The 22,187-nt window shown below is 40.8% G+C and overlaps 1 protein-coding gene across 1 annotated transcript; it reads right to left on the reverse strand.

Moving 5' to 3' along the window:
• Positions 1-1,357: 1,357 nt before the first annotated feature.
• Positions 1,358-22,166, reverse strand: LOC124154974 (gem-associated protein 2). The gene is made up of 6 exons (XM_046528724.1): positions 21,775-22,166; positions 21,441-21,525; positions 21,207-21,350; positions 20,994-21,131; positions 7,511-7,696; positions 1,358-1,571 (listed from the first exon to the last, which is right to left on the reverse strand). The coding sequence occupies exons 1-6, from the start codon at positions 21,885-21,887 to the stop codon at positions 1,479-1,481; spliced, it is 759 nt and encodes a 252-aa protein (XP_046384680.1). The 5' UTR covers positions 21,888-22,166; the 3' UTR covers positions 1,358-1,478.
• Positions 22,167-22,187: the final 21 nt, after the last annotated feature.

The raw sequence follows: 22,187 nt of genomic DNA on the forward strand, positions 1-22,187 counted from the left end.
CATGGATGAGACGCATTTCTCACGGTTTTTCTCGCACTAAGTCTTACAAATTTCGAACCCATTAGCTGATAGAGAAAATACACAGTAATTCTCTCACTGTCGGTAAATTTGAGCCGTGTATTTCTTCACTTTCTTTTCCAACCAGTTCAATGCCTGGGTTTAGTCTTGATTGATGCCTTTCCTTGTTGGTATATTCTTAAAATGAACGTTACGTTCATGATAAAGTATTTATTTCACCACTTTTCTCCTTACATCCTAAAAGACTTAGCACTTCCTATCCTTTGCACACTATAGACAAGAACTATCTCTATCTATCCACAGTGATCTACATCCGTGAACTGACTGCCTCGTTTCTTCTTCTTTTAATATTTCTATCTACTGTTGGAGCCCTGGAAGCCCTGCTCATTCCCTTCATTCCTTTATAATTCATAGACACAATTGTATCACATGCTTATAATATTTTGTACATAAAAAGCACTTTGGAACAAAGCCTGCTGGAATGGTTCGCGGCCGTATGGCGGCAAAAAATCAAGGTATAAGGGGTCGGTACCCAGTACATAGGACGGTGTTGAAGGGTTAAAATTGGCATTTTTGGCTTTAACAACATTAATCATGACACAAGAGGAACAACCTATTCAATACTGTACCACTAGCACGTAAATCTTGTCGTCAGGAGCAAAGCCTTTGCCAAGGGAGGGGAGGGGGTGGAGGGGAAGTCTGTAGTAAGTGGTGCGGGCCGTACCTCAGCAGTGCCGCGGTGCGGGGTGGCGCCCTGGTGGGTGGATTGCTTTACGACGGACGATATCTCCTAAACCCTTAGGGATAGGTCAAAACAAACAGAAAATCGGCACTAAAGGGCTTTACTTTACGTTTTACATAGAAATAGTGCTTTTTCGGCCCCAAAAAACTCAATTTAGGGTCCTTAGTACTTAGGGCCCTTGGGGCACAGGTTGCCGTTATTTTAAAGTAACCAAATTTTAACACGTGAATATAAACCTCATTTGGATCATTTTGCGACCAGGGAAACATAACTTTTTGAAATTCTGAAAAATAAGGGCCGGCCTAATGTACAAACAGTACATTATTCCCTCTGGCCCCAGTCGATTAGTGGCTCTATTTTTTTTAAACACTCATAACAAGTTGTGCAGGACAGTATTTCTTACAATTTTCATTTATAATACCATGAACTGAAAATTTATGCACAAATAGCCATACCAGTTTGGGCAGGTAGCCACCAGTGTAAAGAAAAGTGATAACCCCAGCCATAGAGTATTCTCAAAAAATCACAGAAATAAATAAATATGTATATGCATGAAATATAATTTTCATGGTGAGAAAAATGCACACATAATCAATATAAAATCTATCAATAACGTTTATTCAACACTTAGCACACAATTGATTTAAATTTTATGTTATGTTACAAAGTTATGCAGAAAACTTTTTTAATTAAAAAAAAATTGATTTTCCTTAAGTCTTCACTCATCAGCAAGATCATTCTGACGAAAGTATTTGGCTACCAAACATATGAAGAGGTTAAGAGCAGCAACATCAGGGTGATCAGGTTTATCCTGGAAATAAAAGTGTGGGTAGATCTATTCAAATGAAATTTTAATGGAAGAACCATATTAATATAGCCTACACTCACTGTCTGGAAAAAGAAGCAAAATGCCCGAGTCTGAGAATCTCCATTATGCAAATAAATGACCAATTCCAATGCTACAAAATGCATTAGTGAGACAGTGTATTTCTACCTTAGATCATACACTAAAAAAATTCCTAACCCGTAGTGCTTCGCCTTTTTTAGACAGTAGGGTGTTACACACTGGGCAAATGAATTAAGGTACAACAAATACAAACATTTCACTCCAGTAACACCAACTTAAAGAGAATTGAAAGATTTTCGATCCTTCATGTGATAAAATGGAAATTTCTTTTCTCTCATCATATTGCATCCATCCACCATTGAATCCATCCAAACTACATCCTGAAAAGTTACTTTACGTAGAAGTATTAGTTCAATCTTAGAATGATGAACACATACTTGAGACTGCTCACTAGGGTTTGCGAAAAGGAAATAAAATTTATAATCTATCAGACACATGAGATGGTGGCGATATTAATGATAGCAAACAGAGACCTTGTTGCCCAATGTTCACCACAACATCCTGCTGATGGGGAAGATTTGACTACAGTATCATACACAATAAATGTTTAAAATACAGAATATTAGTCAATAATTTACATTGATCATTATAAAGGGTGGATGATGAAGGTGAGTGCTTTTCAAAGACTTAATGTTCTTGCTAATGATGATATAAGTAAGGGGAAATGGAGCTCTAAGGCCTCTAAGCAATACAAAACAAAAAAGAGTATCCAATGACCGTAAAATTTGGCACCACTTGTCAAGTTAAACAATTGCAAGCAGTCCTCCAATTTCGTACAATTCACACTTTTGTACATTCCAAATCGACACTTTTCACTTGACCTTCGTACGCTAAATTCGGACTTCCGAATTTTCGCCTGTGAGTAATTTTTTGAAATTCCCACAATTTTTACTGCTCATCCCAACATTCAACTGTTTCATATATGCGGGCAATATGAACGTACATGATTGAGGGCAGTGCTGATTTTAATCAAGGTGATATTTTTCAGAGAGAACCAACCTGCCTGTTATGGGCTCCTCTATCAAAAGAAGAAGAAAGCTGTATTGAAGCCTTCATAGGAGAGATTTGTCAAAAAAAAGGTGACAAGACACCATCGAACGGCTTTCAATAAAGTTAATTAAAAAAGTGGTTCTCTCTAAGTGTGTACTTCCGTTTCAGTGCTTTCAGCAACGATATTGCACGAAATATTATCCAAATTCCCTTTATTTTTTGTCCTTTTTGGATAACATGCAAAAGAGATGCAATCACGAGATATGCTGCGATGAGATGTCACCAGCCAAAGAATTTTGACGTGAAAATTTAAAGGCATCGAAAGTGAAGGTTCAACGAGTGCATTTTGTTATGCTTCTTGATATTTCTTTTTGTTTATAGTGGATATTATAAGTGGAATGTCAATTTAAACACCGAGAGGAAGTTTCACTAGGTACCCAACGGAATTCTCGTTTTTTTAACTTTTATTTACATTGTTTACGTATTTAAAAAGAAATTACATAATATGAGGAAATTTATTTATTTATTATTAAACATTAGTTAATAAAAATAAAATATGAGTAAAAATGTTTTAGTTTATATATTTCGCTCTTTCAGAACATAACTCCTAATTAGTATGGAATTCAATGGTTCGACTTTTGTACTCGCTTTCAGGAATGCATTGTATTCGACCGCCTGTACTATACCCAAATAACCCTCCTGTGGCAGTTTACGGGAGTAGCGCTTCCTCACCAGGGACTGCCACAGCCAAAGACACCCCACCCGAATGAAATCTTTGCAAGGCTGTAGAGACCTTACAAAGGTTACCTTGGTTTGTAACCTGGGAGCCTCCATGGGGCTGATGGGACCCCACCAAGAATGCCCATTTATTAGCACAAACACATCACCTATGATCCTTTGCAGATCTAATGCTACCCTGCTAAGGATGGCAAGTATTCATACAATCATACTCTACAGCACTAAAAACATGCACTTGCACATACAGTAGGGCACAAATTCCAGGAGAACCTCACAAAAAGAGCATAGTCAAAAAAAGAACAAACACCAAGGAACGAGGGTGAGCGTCAGATATGCGTATTTTAAGCACAAAGTGCTTCTCTTCAGCAAGTTAAAGGGAAATAACCATTTGCAACACGGGGTTGCAAGTAAATTGAGTTGTAATAGTAATAATTAGAGATGTGCGAATAGTATCTGCGAATACTCGAATACTAGAAAGTATTCGTTATTCGAGATCTCGAATAATTATGCTAAAGGTACGCTCTCGAATACTTCGAATACTTTGAATTTTGTGCGTACACTGACACACACTGTCGTTGGTAGTTGACTCGGAAAATTGTAAAGAACTCTAGTTGTTTAGTGCATGCAGCGCCATTACAGGCAAGTTGACGAACTACATCAAATTCGCGGATAAGAGCAGTGAAAAGAGTTTGACGTGGGCAACCGAAAATGATTGGATGAAAAAATCTGAAAATCCCCGGTTTCCCCCACCAGGAGAACCTCAGAGCCGTGGAATAGTAACTACGTAGCACAATTCCCAAAATCCGCTACCCCCTCCATCCATCAGCCCTCGGCCTCCGACGCTTTCCTCCTCTCCGAAATCAAACAAAAGGTGAAAAGGTCCCAGCTCGCGCAGGGTTCATATTACGAAAACTATAACTGAAAAGCTTCAAAAGAAAATATCAAGTTACAGGAGAGTAATAGAATCCTGTTTCACCCTTCCCTCTTTCTCCCCCACTGACCTTTTTCTGCCTACTTGCTTCGAAGTTCCCCATTTCTGGTGGTCAACAGCTGCATGAGTACAGTGGGATAGTAACATTAGCACATTTCCCAAGATACGATATCCCCCTACATTCAGCACTCTCTGAGGCTTTCCTCTTCTCCGAAATGAAAAAAGGTCCCAGCTCATGCAGGGATCATATTACGAAGAAATCATCTTCCAAAAAAATATCAAGTTACATGAGAACAACAGAACACCCACTGACCTTTTTCAGCCGAACTACCTCAAAGTTACCAGTTTCTGGAGGTCAACTGCTGCATGAATCACCTATTAGCCCAAAAGGTGTCTAACAATGACTTTCGGCAATTGATATAATACCTTTATTGGATTGAAATATTAGTAATGCGTGCGTAATTTAAAAAAGAATAAGACCAAACGCGATGTACTTCTGACTTTATTTAAGCATTTTACGCGAGGAAATACATAAATGTCAAAATACGACGGAGACTTAGCATTCTTGCGAAACTCGATATCCTCGCAGCTGAGCTAATCGGAAGTTGATGTGGTATTTTTTCCCTGAAAACGTATATCAGTTACAATTTATGAGTCATGCTATAAATCTCTATTGCCACAGTCAGAGATGAAGGTATATTTTCTCAGAATATTTGGTTTCTCCCTGCTAGGTATTCTAATTCATCTGCTATCTTGTGAGAACTTCTGAAGATGGACTGAAAATAATTGAAGAAAATCCGGTGGAGAAGAGCGTGTATCTTGCAAAACGCCTCAGATTGTCCGCTAGCACTTGACAGCAGTAGTGGGGGCTACCTGTTGAAAATTAGAAGTTGGATGTAGCCGAGTATCAGATGGGCGTGTCGCTGAAATGGCGTTTGGTAGATAAGAATGTATACATCAGACAGAAATCCATCGTAGCAGTGTAAATGCCGAGATGGCATGCAATCATTTTTTGCGAGGTGGTGTGTCCCCTTAGAATATTTGAAAGAGACGTTAGTTGAATCAACAATATGCCTAATTGTTTCCATAAAATTAAAATATTCCATTAATCAGCTAAATTCCTGTTTGAATCCTTTAAAGGAAATCAAAATTACTCCCCAAAATCTTGTGTTTCCTACTGCATAGGCAACCGAGTCAAACATTCCCGCATTCATCGTTTAGTATTCGAGGTATTCGAATATTCGAGCAATTATTTGATATTCGAATTCGATATTAGAGTTCGAGAAATCTGCTATTCGACTCATCTCTAGTAATAATGATGGGAGATAAATAAAAATTAAATAAGGAATACATACGTGCACTAGAATAAAACGTTTAAGTTCAACAGATTCAGGCTTCAATTGGTGGAAGTTAGACATAAGTTTAAATAAAATATCTTAGCACTTTTCCACAAGATTGTGGAAAAGTGCGACTATCTTTTATTTAAATATTAAACATTTAAATATTTTTGCCAATTTATGTGAAAGTAAGGTACAACAAGGTAGTGAGGTTTCTTCACAAATGTCAACTACTTAGGGAGAAGTAGGCATCCATAAGTTAACACCCAAATATATTATCACAATAAAATGCACTTTGAGCCCTTTTGGAAGTTGCATTGTTTATCAATGTTTTTACTTCTTACAAATTTTTAAAATATGCAATTCAGAAAATATTCAGCATGTCAGAAGAAAATGAAGGCCATTTTGGGATTCAATGCTTAAAAATATATGTATAAAGGAATCATTCATTACGAACTAAATATGCATCCATTATTCACTTAATCACAGAGAAACTGGGCTTTGATGAGATGAGCAAATGATACCAATTTTCAGATGGTAGGAGAGTTAAAACAGTTGAGAGAGAAAAAAATCTTGGATATAACAAAGAAGTAAATGTTACGCATATTTATGATGAACTAAGAAATTACTCCTTAAAAGTTGATAGATCGCCAATTATAAAAAAATACTTAGCCATTAAGCAATTTTGGCTCACAAAGTTTTTTTTGACAAGTTGTAGATTGAGATTTAGTGCCCCAAAAACCATAGAATAGGATATAATCATAACGACCTCAACACTTTCCAATTGATATGTATTTGCAAACAGATGGCAAAAATTAAAATTTCCAGAATACTGGGAAGAGAAAAAAGATGTTTTAAAGCTTGGCATTTTTCTAAACAGAAAAATATGATTTTTAATGTATGTGTTTCCAAACCCACAAAATTTTCCAAACCAACCCAATAATCTTCAAATTATCATGATTCTGCATATTGTACAACTCACACCATGCTGCTAGAATACCAAAGCAATTATCCAACTCAGGTGGTAGAGGAACAGGTAAAGATAGTGGCTCGAAGTTTTTCATGACACATTCACAATGACCTGATCACCAATCATGATATGGTGGGAGTGGGAGGTGGGTGGGTGAGGGAGTTTGGGTCTTGCCTGAAGATAAATGTGGAGGGCGCTTTTCTCTCATCAAAGAGCATTGAATAACAAAGCCAGGGGGACACGATGCATACATTAGGTGACCAGGATGATCTCATGAAAGGGAGTAGAAGAGAAAAGGTGGAAGAAGAGAAGGATGCATGCGTGTGCATCTCAGAGCAGATGTGATAAAGGGAGAACTGGAATGAAGGAGGACATTTCCTGTGCAGAGATTAAGTGTCCATCCCTACATTACCTGATGCAACTGAGGGAGCATATATGATTCTTGGGTACATCTACACACTACCATGCAAGCAGCCTAATAAGATGGGAGGCAGGAAGTGTTAAGACACTAGCCGTTAACAAAATAAAGGAGAAAATGAGATATGGATTAGAGATGTATGACCTCTGAGTCCCACCGGAAATTTGAGTCCTTTACTGTTAAGGGAAAAATGAATTCCTACACCTATCAATACAGCAAAATACCTCCATTACATTATAATTTCTGTTGTACTTAGGTCCCAATGCATGGTGCATCCAACAACCCCTGTTCCCTTACCTCCTTAGGCTCACAGCAAGGGCTTGCCTCATGTCTGTTAAAATACCTTTGGGGCCCATAAAATTATATTCCATAAGGGCAAAAACAAATCAACACACAAACACAAATATTGATAATCGTTCAATTGTGATAGACTGAAATGAAAAAATTACTTGTTCATACCAATTTGGCCCGTATTTGGGAGCATGATCTGGCCAAGTTACGGAGAAGAGAGCAGGTATCAGGGGTAAGAGGCAGCTCCAAGGCAGCCAGCAAAGCATACAACCAGCAGCCTTGATCATGAGATAAGGAGCTTTCACTTCCACTCAGCCACTCCACTTCATACTCCAGCATCTTTTCCACAACTGGCTGTAAGAGAACACAAATATTTAGAAAATACTAGTTGCAGCCAAAGCTAAATGTTAATTATTATGTCTAATCATTGGCCTAATAGGATAGATGCAGCTACCCCATGTCAGCTACTCTGTGTCTACAGGGGTGCCGAATTATAAAAAATATTGGGGAGGCCCATATAGGAGGTCTTGCCCCGGGAAGAGGTTAAACTCAAAGTGTGTCGCAGCACCAAAACACTACCATGATTCACACCACTTGATTCAGTTAACCTGCTTAACCTTATCATTATTAGTTTCAACATTCATTGTTGAATTTATTTTAAAAGTTAACTATCGTCAAGCATGGGAAATAAAAATCACCAATATATTTTTGTGATTTCACAAAGCATAATATAACTTAATTATTTTCTTGAATTATTGAGGGGGCTCCGCCCTCCCAAACGAATCTTTGAGGGGGCTCGGGCCCCCTCAGGCCCCATGAAGTCGGTGCCACTGTCTAGACAACACAATAAGTAAATAATGAAGAGAGAGGTACCCCAGGGTGTAAAACCAATAGGATAATAATAAAAAAAACAAACCTTTCCTTAGACAACTGTATTCAATAACAAGCTTTGGCTTCAATAATCAGGCCTGATGATGATATGAGCCCACATCACAACCTAGATATATAGTTTGTCATTAATTTTAGAGGTGTATGTAAACATCTTTTTCATTTTTTCACCAAGTAAATCAGTCAAAAGTGAGACACTTACAGATTATTAAATAATTTCAAGAGGTGCCAACAAAACAAAAGAGGAATTAAGTGAAGATAAAATATTTTTACCAACACCATCACTCTTCAACAAACCTCCGATTAGTTTGGCACAACTTTCAACTCAATCCTCCCATCATTTTCACTTCTATGGACATATTTCTTCTCTTCCACATCCATCTTTACCTGTTCCATGTGGAAAATATACAGAAAAGGAAGATCTCGAATATAAAACATGGAACTGGTAGCACAGATAATTACCAAGATAATGGATGCTCCAATGGAGCATTCTGATGCATTCTAGCACAAAATTACATATGTACTATCGTGATCTGGTAGGGAGTCAGAGTTGGCCCTCATGCCAATCCTATTACAAAGGATACTACCACTTGAGAATACGTGAGCCTTTAATTCATTCAGCAGATGCTATTTCTCAAATTAAGAAGATAAATCTCTGAAAATGCATTTGACTATGTTCTAGTGTTCGAATTGCACTGAAGACAAAGAAATAAGAGGATGGACTCAGACCATGACAGGGGGACCTGCGAAAAATATTTCACAATACGTATGAGAAATTATTGCAGAAGTTTTACAATTACTAACAAGGAGACATCGCCAAAGTGATGTTCGGGATCTGGATGCGGATGTTATTATCTAAACTATATAGGTAAGATAGAAAAAGTGTCACGGCTTTCTTCCACATGGGCCCGGGTTCGAGAGATATTCGCATGTAAAGATTTCGCGCAGCATGAGGTCCCTTGAGTAAGCGCTCCCACTCGACTACGGCCGTGGCGGTGCGGTCTAGGGCGTTAGTCCTGTAATCTGTAGTTGGTGTCCCGAGTTCGAGTTCCAGCACCGGCAATATTTTTTCTCTCTTCCAATTTTTGAAATCACTGTTACATTTTATCCCCATTCGTTTTATTTAGTTACTTCGCGATTTTTTTAATTTAATATAAATTCATGGTTTTAAACAAAACTCCGAATTGTGCCTTACCACGTGAATTAGAGGACGTATATAATTACTTACACGCAAATTTCCGGGGAATTTGATCATCCTCGCCCTAGCCATTGCTCCCACAGCCTCTTCGTATATTCGTAATCTCAAGTCTTTCTTATCAACAAATAAACACCATTGCCTATCCTCACATTCAGTTACTGACCCTAGCTAGTTTCCTCTTCCACCCATCCAGCACAAAGATCCTGCTTTCCAGCAGCCTACTCAAGCCGTTTTCGAGGTCTTCTTTGTTTACCTTTCGCACCCGCTTTCACACAATTGGGCCTCGGCGCCTCATTCAGGGATTATCGAGGGTCAGTTGTGGACGCAGGGTTGTTGGGACGGAAGTCTTTGAAGGACGCTAGAAGGCAGGTCATAAGGGAGGCATGGTGAGTGGAAGGACATTCTGTTGTAAAGATCGAGATTCGTAGGGAAGACTGTGCGTGGGCGGTGAAGAAATCTAATGGAGGGAATGCCTGGTGGAAATGAAATTTTGAATAAAAAATGTTGAAGCTGGAAAATACCGGTGCTTCAGGAATGTAAAAAAGGCATTGAAAGTGGAGGCACACGCGTCAAAAACCGGGGAACGATTCATGAATGGATGTACAATAGGTTAATTGATGCGAGGCAGAGGTGTGCATCGGTGCACATGATGAGTACATTACACGGAAATTCACGTGTCAGTAATTATATACTTCCTCTAATTCGCGTGGTAAGGCTCAATTCGGAGTTTCGTTTAAAATCCATAAATTGATATTTAATTAAAAAAATCGCGAAGTAACTAAATAAAACGAATAGGGTAGTTTCCTTCATCAAAGAAAACGAAAGTCATTGATTGCGATTCGTTACCCGCCATTACTGTATTCATAATATACAAATTATTTCGTTTTAGAAATACCGGTTTAGAAGAATGGCAATGATCCATTTTTATCCTCATTTGAAAAGGGCCAGATTGGCGCCCATGCGATGCCACTCCACGTGACGTCACAGGGACCTAGTTTCTATACGAGAAGATAGGAGTTATGCGTCGTCTGAGGTTACCAATGCATGCATGAGGCGCAGAGCTCAGGGAAACATGTCTTAATAATCACTTATTAAAACTGGCTAAGGTCAGAAAGTTTTCTTCATTTGATAAGGTATTAATAATCCTTATTTAAGCCAAGCGCTACCGGCCAGCAGGGTACTCAGCTACCCGCTAGCAGCCTGCATCGTATCAGCGCTCAACTCGCCTCAAGGTCACCTCACAGGGCGGCAGCGGGAACCAGAAATACGTCACACGGTGAGATTTCCTGACATTCATACTTTCGCGTCGCGTTTTTGTGGGCTAGAAAATTTTCACTTTTCATTTGATCGCGAAAAATAGATATCGTCATTTAAAAATCTAAAAGCGTGAAATATGTACTCCAGGAGTAATAATCTTTCGATTTAGACAATAAAAAAATAATAGGTAACCACCCTATTGGGATAAAATGTAACAGTGATTTCAAAAGTTGGAAGAGAGAAAAAATATTGCCGGTGCTGGGACACGAACCCGGGACACCAACTACAGATTACAGGACTAACGCCCTAGACCGCACTGCCACAGCCGTAGTTGAGTGGTTGCGCTTACTCAAGGGACCTCAAGCTGCGCAAAATCTTTACATGCGAATATCTCTCGAACCCGGGCCTATGTGGAAGAAAGCCGTGACACTTTTTCTATCTTACCTATATAGTTTTAGATAATAATATCCGCATCCAGATCCCGAACATCACTTTGGCGATGTCTCCTTGTAAGACAATCTAATCTAACAGCAGGGCCTTCTTCCAGAAATATTGAAGAGAATTAGGGAGAGGCTTTACATCACACATTAGCAAAATGAAAGGAAAGGTAGTTCCCAGTAACATAAGTCAAATATTTTTCAGATTTAAACAAATACAAAGATCATGACAACGATTTCCTCTTACCATGGAAGTACATATGTATGTTCTTTCATTACAAATACAGCGGACTCCCGATTATCCGGCTGAGGTTTATCCGAGTTGCGGATTATCCATGCATGATTTTCACTGTCGCTCAACTTTTTCCCCGATCTTTTTAAAACAAAATTGGACGCAAAATCATAGGAATTACGGCATTAATGCTAGGATATACCGGGCTAATTATTTCCCTTAGAATCCCCTTCGTAAAACGGAAGCGATCGGACCTTAGCTGCATTCACGGGAGTACCGTATTCCTGTTTTCCAAGCCTCGCAGTGAGCGTCCGCACTCTTTGATCACGGACACACGTTGCGCAGCAGTTGCAACCAGGGCAAATTGTGCGAGACGCGACTGCGTGGCGTGGTGCCTGACAGTGTAGTTTCCGATGCCGAGAAGTGGTTTTGAAGCATTCGTGCAAACCACTTTTCTATACCCGTGATCACACAGCGATGGATGTGTGATTTTTGAAACCAGGCAGTACAACCATATTATCGCCGATAAAAAGATCAGGAACTGGCAAAAAAGGATCTCAATGAGTCCGGAAAGCACTCTTAAATAACAGAATAACTGCATAAATAATAATATATTGTTTTTTTTACGTACATTACAAGACCTTTAAGTGAAACTTTTGATTATCCGTGTTTTCCGATGAATGCCGGGACACACATGACCGCACCGAGCCGACACACGGCCGAGTGTTGGATGTGCTACGGCGAGAAAGGAAAACAATGCATTCAAACGCGTAGGGACACACACCAACGCACCGTGCCCGCGCCGACACACGGCCGAGTGTTGGATGTGCTACGGCGAGAAAGGAAAACAATGCATTCAAACGCGTAGGGACACACACCACCGCACCGTGCCCGCGCCGACACACGGCCGAGTGTTGGATGTGCTACGGAGAGAAAGGAAAACAATGCATTCAAACGCGTAGGGACACACACCACCGCACCGTGCCCGCGCCGACACACGGCCGAGTGTTGGATGTGCTACGGCGAGAAAGGAAAACAATGCATTCAAACGCGTAGGGACACACACCACCGCACCGTGCCCGCGCCGACACACGGCCGAGTGTTGGATGTGCTACGGCGAGAAAGGAAAACAATGCATTCAAACGCGTAGGGACACACACCACCGCACCGTGCCCGCGCCGACACACGGCCGAGTGTTGGATGTGCTACGGCGAGAAAGGAAAACAATGCATTCAAACGCGTAGGGACACACACCACCGCACCGTGCCCGCGCCGACACACGGCCGAGTGTTGGATGTGCTACGGCGAGAAAGGAAAACAATGCATTCAAACGCGTAGGGACACACACCACCGCACCGTGCCCGCGCCGACACACGGCCGAGTGTTGGATGTGCTACGGCGAGAAAGGAAAACAATGCATTCAAACGCGTAGGGACACACACCACCGCACCGTGCCCGCGCCGACACACGGCCGAGTGTTGGATGTGCTACGGCGAGAAAGGAAAACAATGCATTCAAACGCGTAGGGACACACACCACCGCACCGTGCCCGCGCCGACACACGGCCGAGTGTTGGATGTGCTACGGCGAGAAAGGAAAACAATGCATTCAAACGCGTAGGGACACACACCACCGCACCGTGCCGTGCCCGCGCCGACACACGGCCGAGTGTTGGATGTGCTACGGCGAGAAAGGAAAACAATGCATTCAAACGCGTAGGGACACACACCAACGCACCGTGCCCGCGCCGACACACGGCCGAGTGTTGGATGTGCTACGGCGAGAAAGGAAAACAATGCATTCAAACGCGTAGGGACACACACCACCGCACCGTGCCCGCGCCGACACACGGCCGAGTGTTGGATGTGCTACGGCGAGAAAGGAAAACAATGCATTCAAACGCGTAGGGACACACACCACCGCACCGTGCCCGCGCCGACACACGGCCGAGTGTTGGATGTGCTACGGCGAGAAAGGAAAACAATGCATTCAAACGCGTAGGGACACACACCACCGCACCGTGCCCGCGCCGACACACGGCCGAGTGTTGGATGTGCTACGGCGAGAAAGGAAAACAATGCATTCAAACGCGTAGGGACACACACCACCGCACCGTGCCCGCGCCGACACACGGCCGAGTGTTGGATGTGCTACGGCGAGAAAGGAAAACAATGCATTCAAACGCGTAGGGACACACACCACCGCACCGTGCCCGCGCCGACACACGGCCGAGTGTTGGATGTGCTACGGCGAGAAAGGAAAACAATGCATTCAAACGCGTAGGGACACACACCACCGCACCGTGCCCGCGCCGACACACGGCCGAGTGTTGGATGTGCTACGGCGAGAAAGGAAAACAATGCATTCAAACGCGTAGGGACACACACCACCGCACCGTGCCCGCGCCGACACACGGCCGAGTGTTGGATGTGCTACGGCGAGAAAGGAAAACAATGCATTCAAACGCGTAGGGACACACACCACCGCACCGTGCCGTGCCCGCGCCGACACACGGCCGAGTGTTGGATGTGCTACGGCGAGAAAGGAAAACAATGCATTCAAACGCGTAGGGACACACACCACCGCACCGTGCCGTGCCCGCGCCGACACACGGCCGAGTGTTGGATGTGCTACGGCGAGAAAGGAAAACAATGCATTCAAACGCGTAGGGACACACACCACCGCACCGTGCCCGCGCCGTCATCGTGCTTGGAGACCGCGCCGAGTCCGCACCGTCACCGGCTAGTTCAGTTTACTTTTTGACGGTGACGGTGCGGGCTCGTGCAATATGGAGAGGGAGAAACTTATTGAAGAAGTGCGGAAATTCCCAGTTCTTGATTGATTTTCTCAGAATGTAACCATGGACTACAAAATAATCATTGTTACCATAAACAAACACCACAACTCCTGTGTTTCCCTTTTCTCAATTACTTACTACTGAATTTGTCATTTCATTTTATTATAAACTAAAAACAGTATGGTAACTTTATATATTTATGCTTCCAAATTTTACTATCATATTATATTTAATTCATCCATATGTTTATCTCATTTTCTTTTTCATAACCAAGCCCTTTAGATGATATACAATTATATCGAAGCGTTGGCTAAATTTGGTTTTTATTTATTTGGACTTAAACCCCAAGAACTCACAAAAATATAAATAAATAAGTTTAAGAAGAGGTAAAGAAAGAATAAAAATTTAATATGTATAATTAACGCACTAACACAGTTGAATTTTCCAGAGTTGAAAGTTGAAGTTCAAAATATTATCTCTACTTGTACGTTGAAGTCCAATGTCATTTGGCGTTAAATCTTGGGCGTATTATATTCCCAGTGCAGCCCTCCCTTGCCACTCTACACTTCCAACTGGAGAGTTAAAGAAATCCTTGAGTTTTTCTCGAACAGCAAACGCTTCTCCTGTTGACCCTCCTCGTAGACGGGGTAGGTCTTGAAGATTGCAGGCCCTGCTACGGAGTCTGGTGCTCTCAGTCCCATCATTGCTTTCATTTAATGCTGACATGTTACTTCCTTCATTTTGTCTTATTAAATTGTGGAGAATGCAAGCAGCTAGTACTAAAGTCGTAATGTTTTCAGGATTTCCTTGCAACCGTCGGGAGAAAATGCGAAACTTCTGTACCAAAATTCCAAACGCATTTTCAGAAATACTCCTAGCGCGGCTTAGACGGTAGTTAAATATCCTTTTGTCATCTGTAAAACCTTTTCCAGGATAAGGTCTCATCATATACCTTTTAAGAGGAAAGGCTTCATCACCTACAATGACCATTGGCAGTTCGAAATTTGTTCCAGGTAGTGCTCCACCCCTGGGAACATTGAGCTGGCCATGCTCCAGAGCTCTTCCAAAATTCGAGTTTAAAAAAATACCTCCATCCGAGTTTTTCCTGTAAGCTCCGACGTCTACCACAATGAAGTTGTAGCATAGGTCAACTAAGGCTATAAGTAGTGCTTGTAATTCCAGTATAAACTGCCTGATAACTTCGGAGCTTGAATTGTAACATGCTTCCCATCCAAGGCTCCAATACAGTTGGAGAACTGCCACTTTTCCCAAAACTCAGATGCAACAGTGTTCTATTTTGCTTCATCTGGCACAGGCATGACCTCGTTTTGAATAACGTCCACTATTGCTTTACATGTACTGTGAATGATAGCAGCTACAGTCGATCTGCCCAGCCTATAGCTGAATGAAATTGTCTTGAAAGTATCCCCAGTTGCAAGAAACCTGAAAAAAGATATTTTGATAGATTTTAACATAAAATTATCATTCTAAAAGAATATTTTTTAGGAGGGCCGGAAGAGTGCAGGAAAAGGTGGGCCTCGTTTCGAGATCAGTTCCATCGAACTCTACAGAAGAGGAAGACAAAATCAGGACAAGCTGCAGCCAAAAAACAAAAGTACAAGTACGAAGACATTTTGGAATTTTTGCTCCATCATATTGTGGAAAGAGAAGCCCTCTCAAATGTGCCATCAGTAGAATACCAAAGGGATGATTCCGAATTTGACCCAAGAGTGGAAGAGCCTGAACATGATCCCGAAAGTGAGCTTGAAAGCCAAAATGATGTTTCTCAATATCCTGGTACAAGTTCACAGATTACAGTTCAGCCTACCTCTCTAGTTCCTCCAGCTGAGTCCACGCAAGCCATTTCTGGGAAAAGAAACCACTTTATTAGGCCATTGAATGCTACACGAAGGGGATCAAATTATAAAAAAACGGCGCAAGAGTCTCCTTCGAGCCAACTTATGGCGTACATATTAGCCGAAAAAGAGGCAGAAAAAATCAGAGTTAATCCTTAATTGGACCCCGTATTATTAAACCAGGCAAAAACTTCAATTTTCACCACTGTGTAAGACTTTGAGTTGAAGCAGTTATCAAAAAATGAAAGCGTCGCAGGCAGCAATGATTCCTCCACACGTTCATCATTCACCAATGAATCACCTCATTACAGTTCCCTTAACGAAAGCAACCAACAAATAACGAATCCACTTTCCGTGCATACGATGAACCACGCCTCGTTTTTTAAATTGTAAAAATAATAATATTAACATGTTAAGTATTAAAAATTTTGCAATTAAAGTATTGATTTTTTGAAATTGTGTTTCTATTACCACTGGTGACTCTCTTATACAATTATGCAAAACTACAGAAATTAGAAAAGAAGAATATTTGGTCATGTGTGTGTGTTATATGTATATATACACACACACATATATGTAGACCTCCTAAAAACGCACAAATATGGGCACATACCTTAAGCACACAGCCAGACGTTCTCTTAATGGAATACATCTCCTCAAAAAAGTATCGTTCTTCTTCAGATGTTCTTGGAGCTTGTTGAGGAGAAGATGGAGAAGAAGGTATTTTTTGTCATTCGAAAATATCTGAAGAACTTGATTTCATCATCCATGAGACGATGAAACAGGGTATTAAATTCTCCCTCAATGGGTCTTGATTTCTATGCACTGTCCACCCAAGTTCTCTTTCTTCGCCTCCTCAAAGTTTCCGCTTTTTCCTCTTCGTCTAGAGCCAAGGCAATCACCGCTAGATCACTGTCCCGAAAGTTTGACAACATGATCGAGATCAGAAAAACACACCACGCTAGGAGCAGAAATGAGACAATACTGACGGCCGTCGCACGGGGCAGTGACGGGCCAGAGTGTTCTCCTACCACCGTCACCAACAATCGTCCGTGCCGCGGCCGTGTGTTGGCGCGGGCTCGGTGCGGTTATGTGTGTCCCGGCCTTTACTCGTGCTGTATCTCCCCATCATTAATTAGCCCATTAGGATAATCAGGAGTGTACTGTACAAGGTCAGATACAGGAAAACCAGTGCAGGTGGCCTTTCATGTAGCTAACTGTATATACTACCATGTGATGATTTCTATGCTACTTAGTAACCCTGAATAAATATAATATCTATATATATAAAAGAAAGTCGAAAATCGTGTTAGTTAGAACACTTATAACTCGAGAACGGCTTCACTGATTTTAGTGACATTAGGCTCTTTGGATTCGTCTCAGCCCCGGATAACATATAGGACATTAAAAAATAGGAAAAGTTCACAAAAAAAATTCAACTTTATCTTAGAGATATGTTTTTAGGAGTTGATTGTTAAGACGGTCAAAAAAATAAGATTTTTTTTTCGTTTTTACTAATGTATTGACTGATCTTTTTCACAATATTAAAAAAATTTAAATGTTCAAACATGTTAAAAATATTCAAGTAATATTAAAATAGTATTAAAATAATTGAATTAGAGGTAAGCTCAGCTTGAATTGAGTTGTCAGCAAACACATAACTAACGTGTGTGTAAACAAATCTCCAAGCAATTGTTGATTATCAGTAATGTCTGTGTACTTTGCATGAATTCAAATCTTTTAACTTTGTAATAAACGAAGACAAAGTCACCAACTATCTATCTGAATATTTAAAGTCCTTGGACGCACTTGGCTTAGCACGGCACGATTTACAGCTAAAGGTAGGCTCTGTGTTCATGATTTTTCGAAACCAACCAAAACTATCCAACAGAACGTGTTTGGTTATTAAAAAAAACTGATAATGGAAGAGATACACGCCACTATACTCAAAGGAAAACTCAAAGATGAGGAAGTTCTCAATCCGAAGATTCCATGATCCCAACTTATATGCCCTTTTGGGCTTAAACGTATTCAATTTCCAATTCGTGTTGCATTCGTGATAATGATTAACGAATCGTATGGTTTGTCTTTCAGTTTTTGTGATGTTTGTTCTCATGTGTCAGTGAAAACCCATGATTTCCTCATGGTAAACAATATGTGGTATGTTTACGAGTCGGTAAACCATCCTCTGTATTTCTTCCTTTGCTTCAAGGGCGCAGCTAGGAATTAAGGATAGGCGCAGCTAATACTGGCGGGTCTGTAGGGTATAGAAAACTCGCCAAGGTAAGCGAGAGGTGTGGGGGCCCTCCCCAGACTTTTTTTAGGATAAAAGGTTCAAAATGGTAGGTTTTGCAGCTTTTGAACAGTTAAATATTTTTTGACTCATCCCTCCTCCTAATATTAATAACCAAATGTTTTATAACAAGATTCTCTGAACTTTTGGGGGGGTTTTAACCCCCCTCGCTGCGCCACTGCTTCGCTTCGCTATTTTTATTTAGCTTCATTCGCTTTATCTTGCGCCTGATAACAAAACAAAAACTGTCATTTATCAGAAGGCGCTTGACCCCAGACATTAAACCCGAATGTGTAGGGCACACCATGGTGCGTTTACGCATGCAGCACGTTTACGCAGTGCATTTTTTTCCAAACAGATATACTATAACTGGCGCGCCTAAAGTCATTTGATACGAATGCTGCTTCATAGGGGCTTTTCTTACACTATTTTGAGCATCAGTCTAGCGTCGGTCTAGCGTTGCGTTAACCTGCCCCGTGAACGAGCCAAGTTTACGCTACGGACTTAGACCTAAAAACTTTTTTTACGGTTAATAACACAAATAGCCAACAACTGAATGCATATAATTTTTATTTCATCGATATTTTCTCATTTAATTTATAATAAATCAAATATGATTAAAACGATACAGCCGCTCTTTATTTATAAATGGTGCAACTAAACTGTAAGTTCATTGATTGTTAGGCGGTACGAAGTTTGCCGGGTCAGCTAGTAATATATAAACCTGAATACTGGAACATTATGCATTACTGTTATTATAAAAAAACTATCATGCATAAAAAATTATCACTATCACAAACTATTTTCGTATTTTATGAGTAATTATCAAATGATAAAGCATCATTTGAAATTTGGCAGCACTGGATACGTCATCTGAATAAGTCCCAAATTTCAATTGAATACTTTTAATAGGAGTTATGCATCCTTAAAGGCCGCTACACAATTTCATTCGCTTGATCATTCACCGTGTATGGCAGAACAATTTGCAAATGAACCTTCTGCACAAGATCATTCAGTGAATTGAAAGAAAATTAATTCCCCAAGGCCGTACTCTTTGGTGGGCAGATGGGAGTGAGAAGTTATAATGCTAACATGGGGAGTAATGGACAAGGACAATGGACACTAACAGATAATACAAGCTCGAAACTCACTCACGCACCTCGTGGATTTGCTCTAAGGAACATACGCTCAAAATTGCAATATTTTTGAACATTCTCCTTTGAGGAGGCCTACTTGGCAGGAGGAACACCTGGTGTCCGGAGATACTTCTTGGGCACTTTCTACCCTTCTACCTTCCCAACTCCTGTGTGTGTGACGGTCACTGTCGTAAGCGAGAGCTTCATAAACCTGAGTGAGTGAGTGCGTATGTCCTACGTGGCCATTTGTCTTTTTCTGTTGTGTGAGTGGGTCACCGTCGTGAGCGAGAGCTCCACAAACCTGAGTGAGTGCTTGTGTCCTACGTGGTCATTTGTTCCTTAGAGCAAATCCGCAAGGTGCGTGATTGTGAGCGTGTTTTATTTATTTTATAATTTTGTCTTTTTCTTTTGTGTGAGTGGGTCACTGTCGTGAGCGAGAGCTCCACAAACCTGAGTGAGTGCGTGTGTCCTACGCGGTCATTTGTTCCTTAGAGCAAATCCACGAGGTGCGTGAGTGAGTTTCGCGTTTTGTATTATCTGTTAGTGTCTTATCTTGTCCTCACTCCCCGTGTTAGCATTATAACTTCTCACTCCCATCTGCCCACCAAAGAGTACGGCCTTGGGGAATTAATTTTCTTTCAACTGTTTAACGGCCGTAGTTCGTTCAATCACCTATATCATTCAGTGAAAATTAGAAACATGTTCTCTTTTGCTCAAATGATCACGTGATCTTCAGCATGAATGATCATTCACCGTGTATAGCGGCCTTAATAAATACATTTAAAGAGTCAAAGCTATTTTATTGCAATGGGAGACTTGCTTAAAGTTCATTTTAAGGTTAATCCTTTTCCACATAAAGGCTTGATTTTTTTTGCCGCCTATTCATTTGGATTGAAGACAGAGATAGAATAGGTATGAGAAGTTAGGAACGTTGGATGAGCACGGCTAATACAATCTGAGAAGCTTAGAATTGGTGGAAACAACTCACATCAGTGGGTAGGAGGACGTGAGAATCTAGTTGTGAACGAGATTCTGTTCTGTACAAAGGTGGAAATAAGATTCAAAGAGGCTAAAATGAGGACACAAGATTCAAATCTGTTGGACGGTAGAAACCAGATTCAAACCACCCATGCAAGGAAATTAGTGTCAGGAAAACAGTCGTCATATTGGACCTTTCCATGTATAAAGCTGTCTTCCAACAGCTTCCCAGCTGTTTCAAAACAGATTCAGAGTGAGAGGTTCAGAGGGAAATTCAGTGCATCAAACCTGTTGGAAATCAGTGTCACATCTGACAGAAATCAGTTTTTCTTTCCTGGGCACGCTTTCAAAGATTTAGACATAAACAGGTATGGGGACTCTGCATGTAACATTGCTTTCACATGCCTTTGATATGTACATAAATTACCCACCATGTTACAACCTTGGGAGGAATACATCAGAGCGAGAGGATGGAAACACTCAAGGAAAAACAGTCCTAAGAATTATTTTCATTTTCTACCAGCCTGATTCAAGACTGTTTTGGGAAAATTATTAGGTAAACTTATTGAAAATTCTTACATGAGGAATGGCTGTTACAATGCTGAGAAGTGGCAACACCTTTGATTTTTCATCTTTTCCAGTATCCTCTTCTTCGCCATCTTCTATAGACCTTCCAAAACACATTTTGTACCATGCTTGGTAATTATCATCAGGAGGCTGCAATGCAATATTCAGTATAAAAGATTTTCCTCATTTCTTACGGTGCCAATACATGTGAGCAAATTTCATTACCAGTTTTACAGGAGGAGGATGTTTCAAGTGATTCTTTCGACACCTTGCTAGTCTTTGCCTGAGACTAGAAAAATTTGATACCTGCAACTGTTGCCACTCTTTTGTCGGTGCATACTCTACTGGCGCAGCAACGCAGCCTGGAAGCTGAAGAGAAGCATAATGTTTAAGAATGGTGATGAAGTAAAAAAAAAACATAAAACTTTAAGCAAAATTCATCATTCTGTAGACACTCACGTTATTCACTAAAAATGTCTGTTTGGTTGTCAGAGGCTTCTTCACGGCAGCAACTGCCACCTCCTCACATCTAGCAGCTTCCCACCTGAAATGCGGGAATATCCAACGGCATCATTTCCGAGAGGAAGGGAATATTCGATTGCTGTACTGTGAACATATTACACTGTTCGTCAGTTTCATTTCAGAAAAAGAGCTAACGGTGATAGAAATAAAACAAATTACCATTATCGTTATTATAAATTCATTCACCGTGCAAGCACTTGCCAGCACAAAATGAGTCAAAGATGATACATTATCAGCAACATAATGGTACACCATGCATACAAAACCTTACACAACTCTTTGAATGTATTCCTGGCCAGTACTGGGGGGAACTGATGGATCAAATTCATCGTCTATGTCTTCCACCAACAAGGCTCTTTTCCTCACATCTTCACAGTCAGACATGATGAGAGCAACAATTGCACAAGTAGTGTAATTCGTAAAGGTATTACTTTATCTTGCGAGGAAATGAGGGGCAAGTGAATTTATCACAATCATACTTCGCTATCAGAAGATTTCGAATTCACGGTTTCGTTTTCAAACACGACAGCAGATTCTCAACGATCAAAAAAGTTAAATTGATAAAGAACAAAATTCATTTCACAACGAAGGAAATTATCAAATTGCATACCACGTCAACGTAATAAATAATTGAAGCTTGCGTCGCTTGTGTCATTTGAATAACCCAGAATAACCCAAACAAGT

Source organism: Ischnura elegans, chromosome 1 (genome assembly GCF_921293095.1).
Source record: "Ischnura elegans chromosome 1, ioIscEleg1.1, whole genome shotgun sequence".
Lineage (NCBI taxonomy): Eukaryota > Metazoa > Arthropoda > Insecta > Odonata > Coenagrionidae > Ischnura > Ischnura elegans.

Coding starts and splice junctions, on each gene's coding strand:
- LOC124154974 (XM_046528724.1), bottom strand. CDS start 21,887: ATGTCTGACTGTGAAGATGTGAGGAAAAGAGCCTTGTTGGTGGAAGAC. Junction 21,526..21,774: donor GAATACATTCAAAGAGTTGT/GTAAGGTTTTGT, acceptor CCCGCATTTCAG/GTGGGAAGCTGCTAGATGTG. Junction 1,572..7,510: donor CCCAAATACGGGCCAAATTG/GTATGAACAAGT, acceptor TTTTATTTCCAG/GATAAACCTGATCACCCTGA.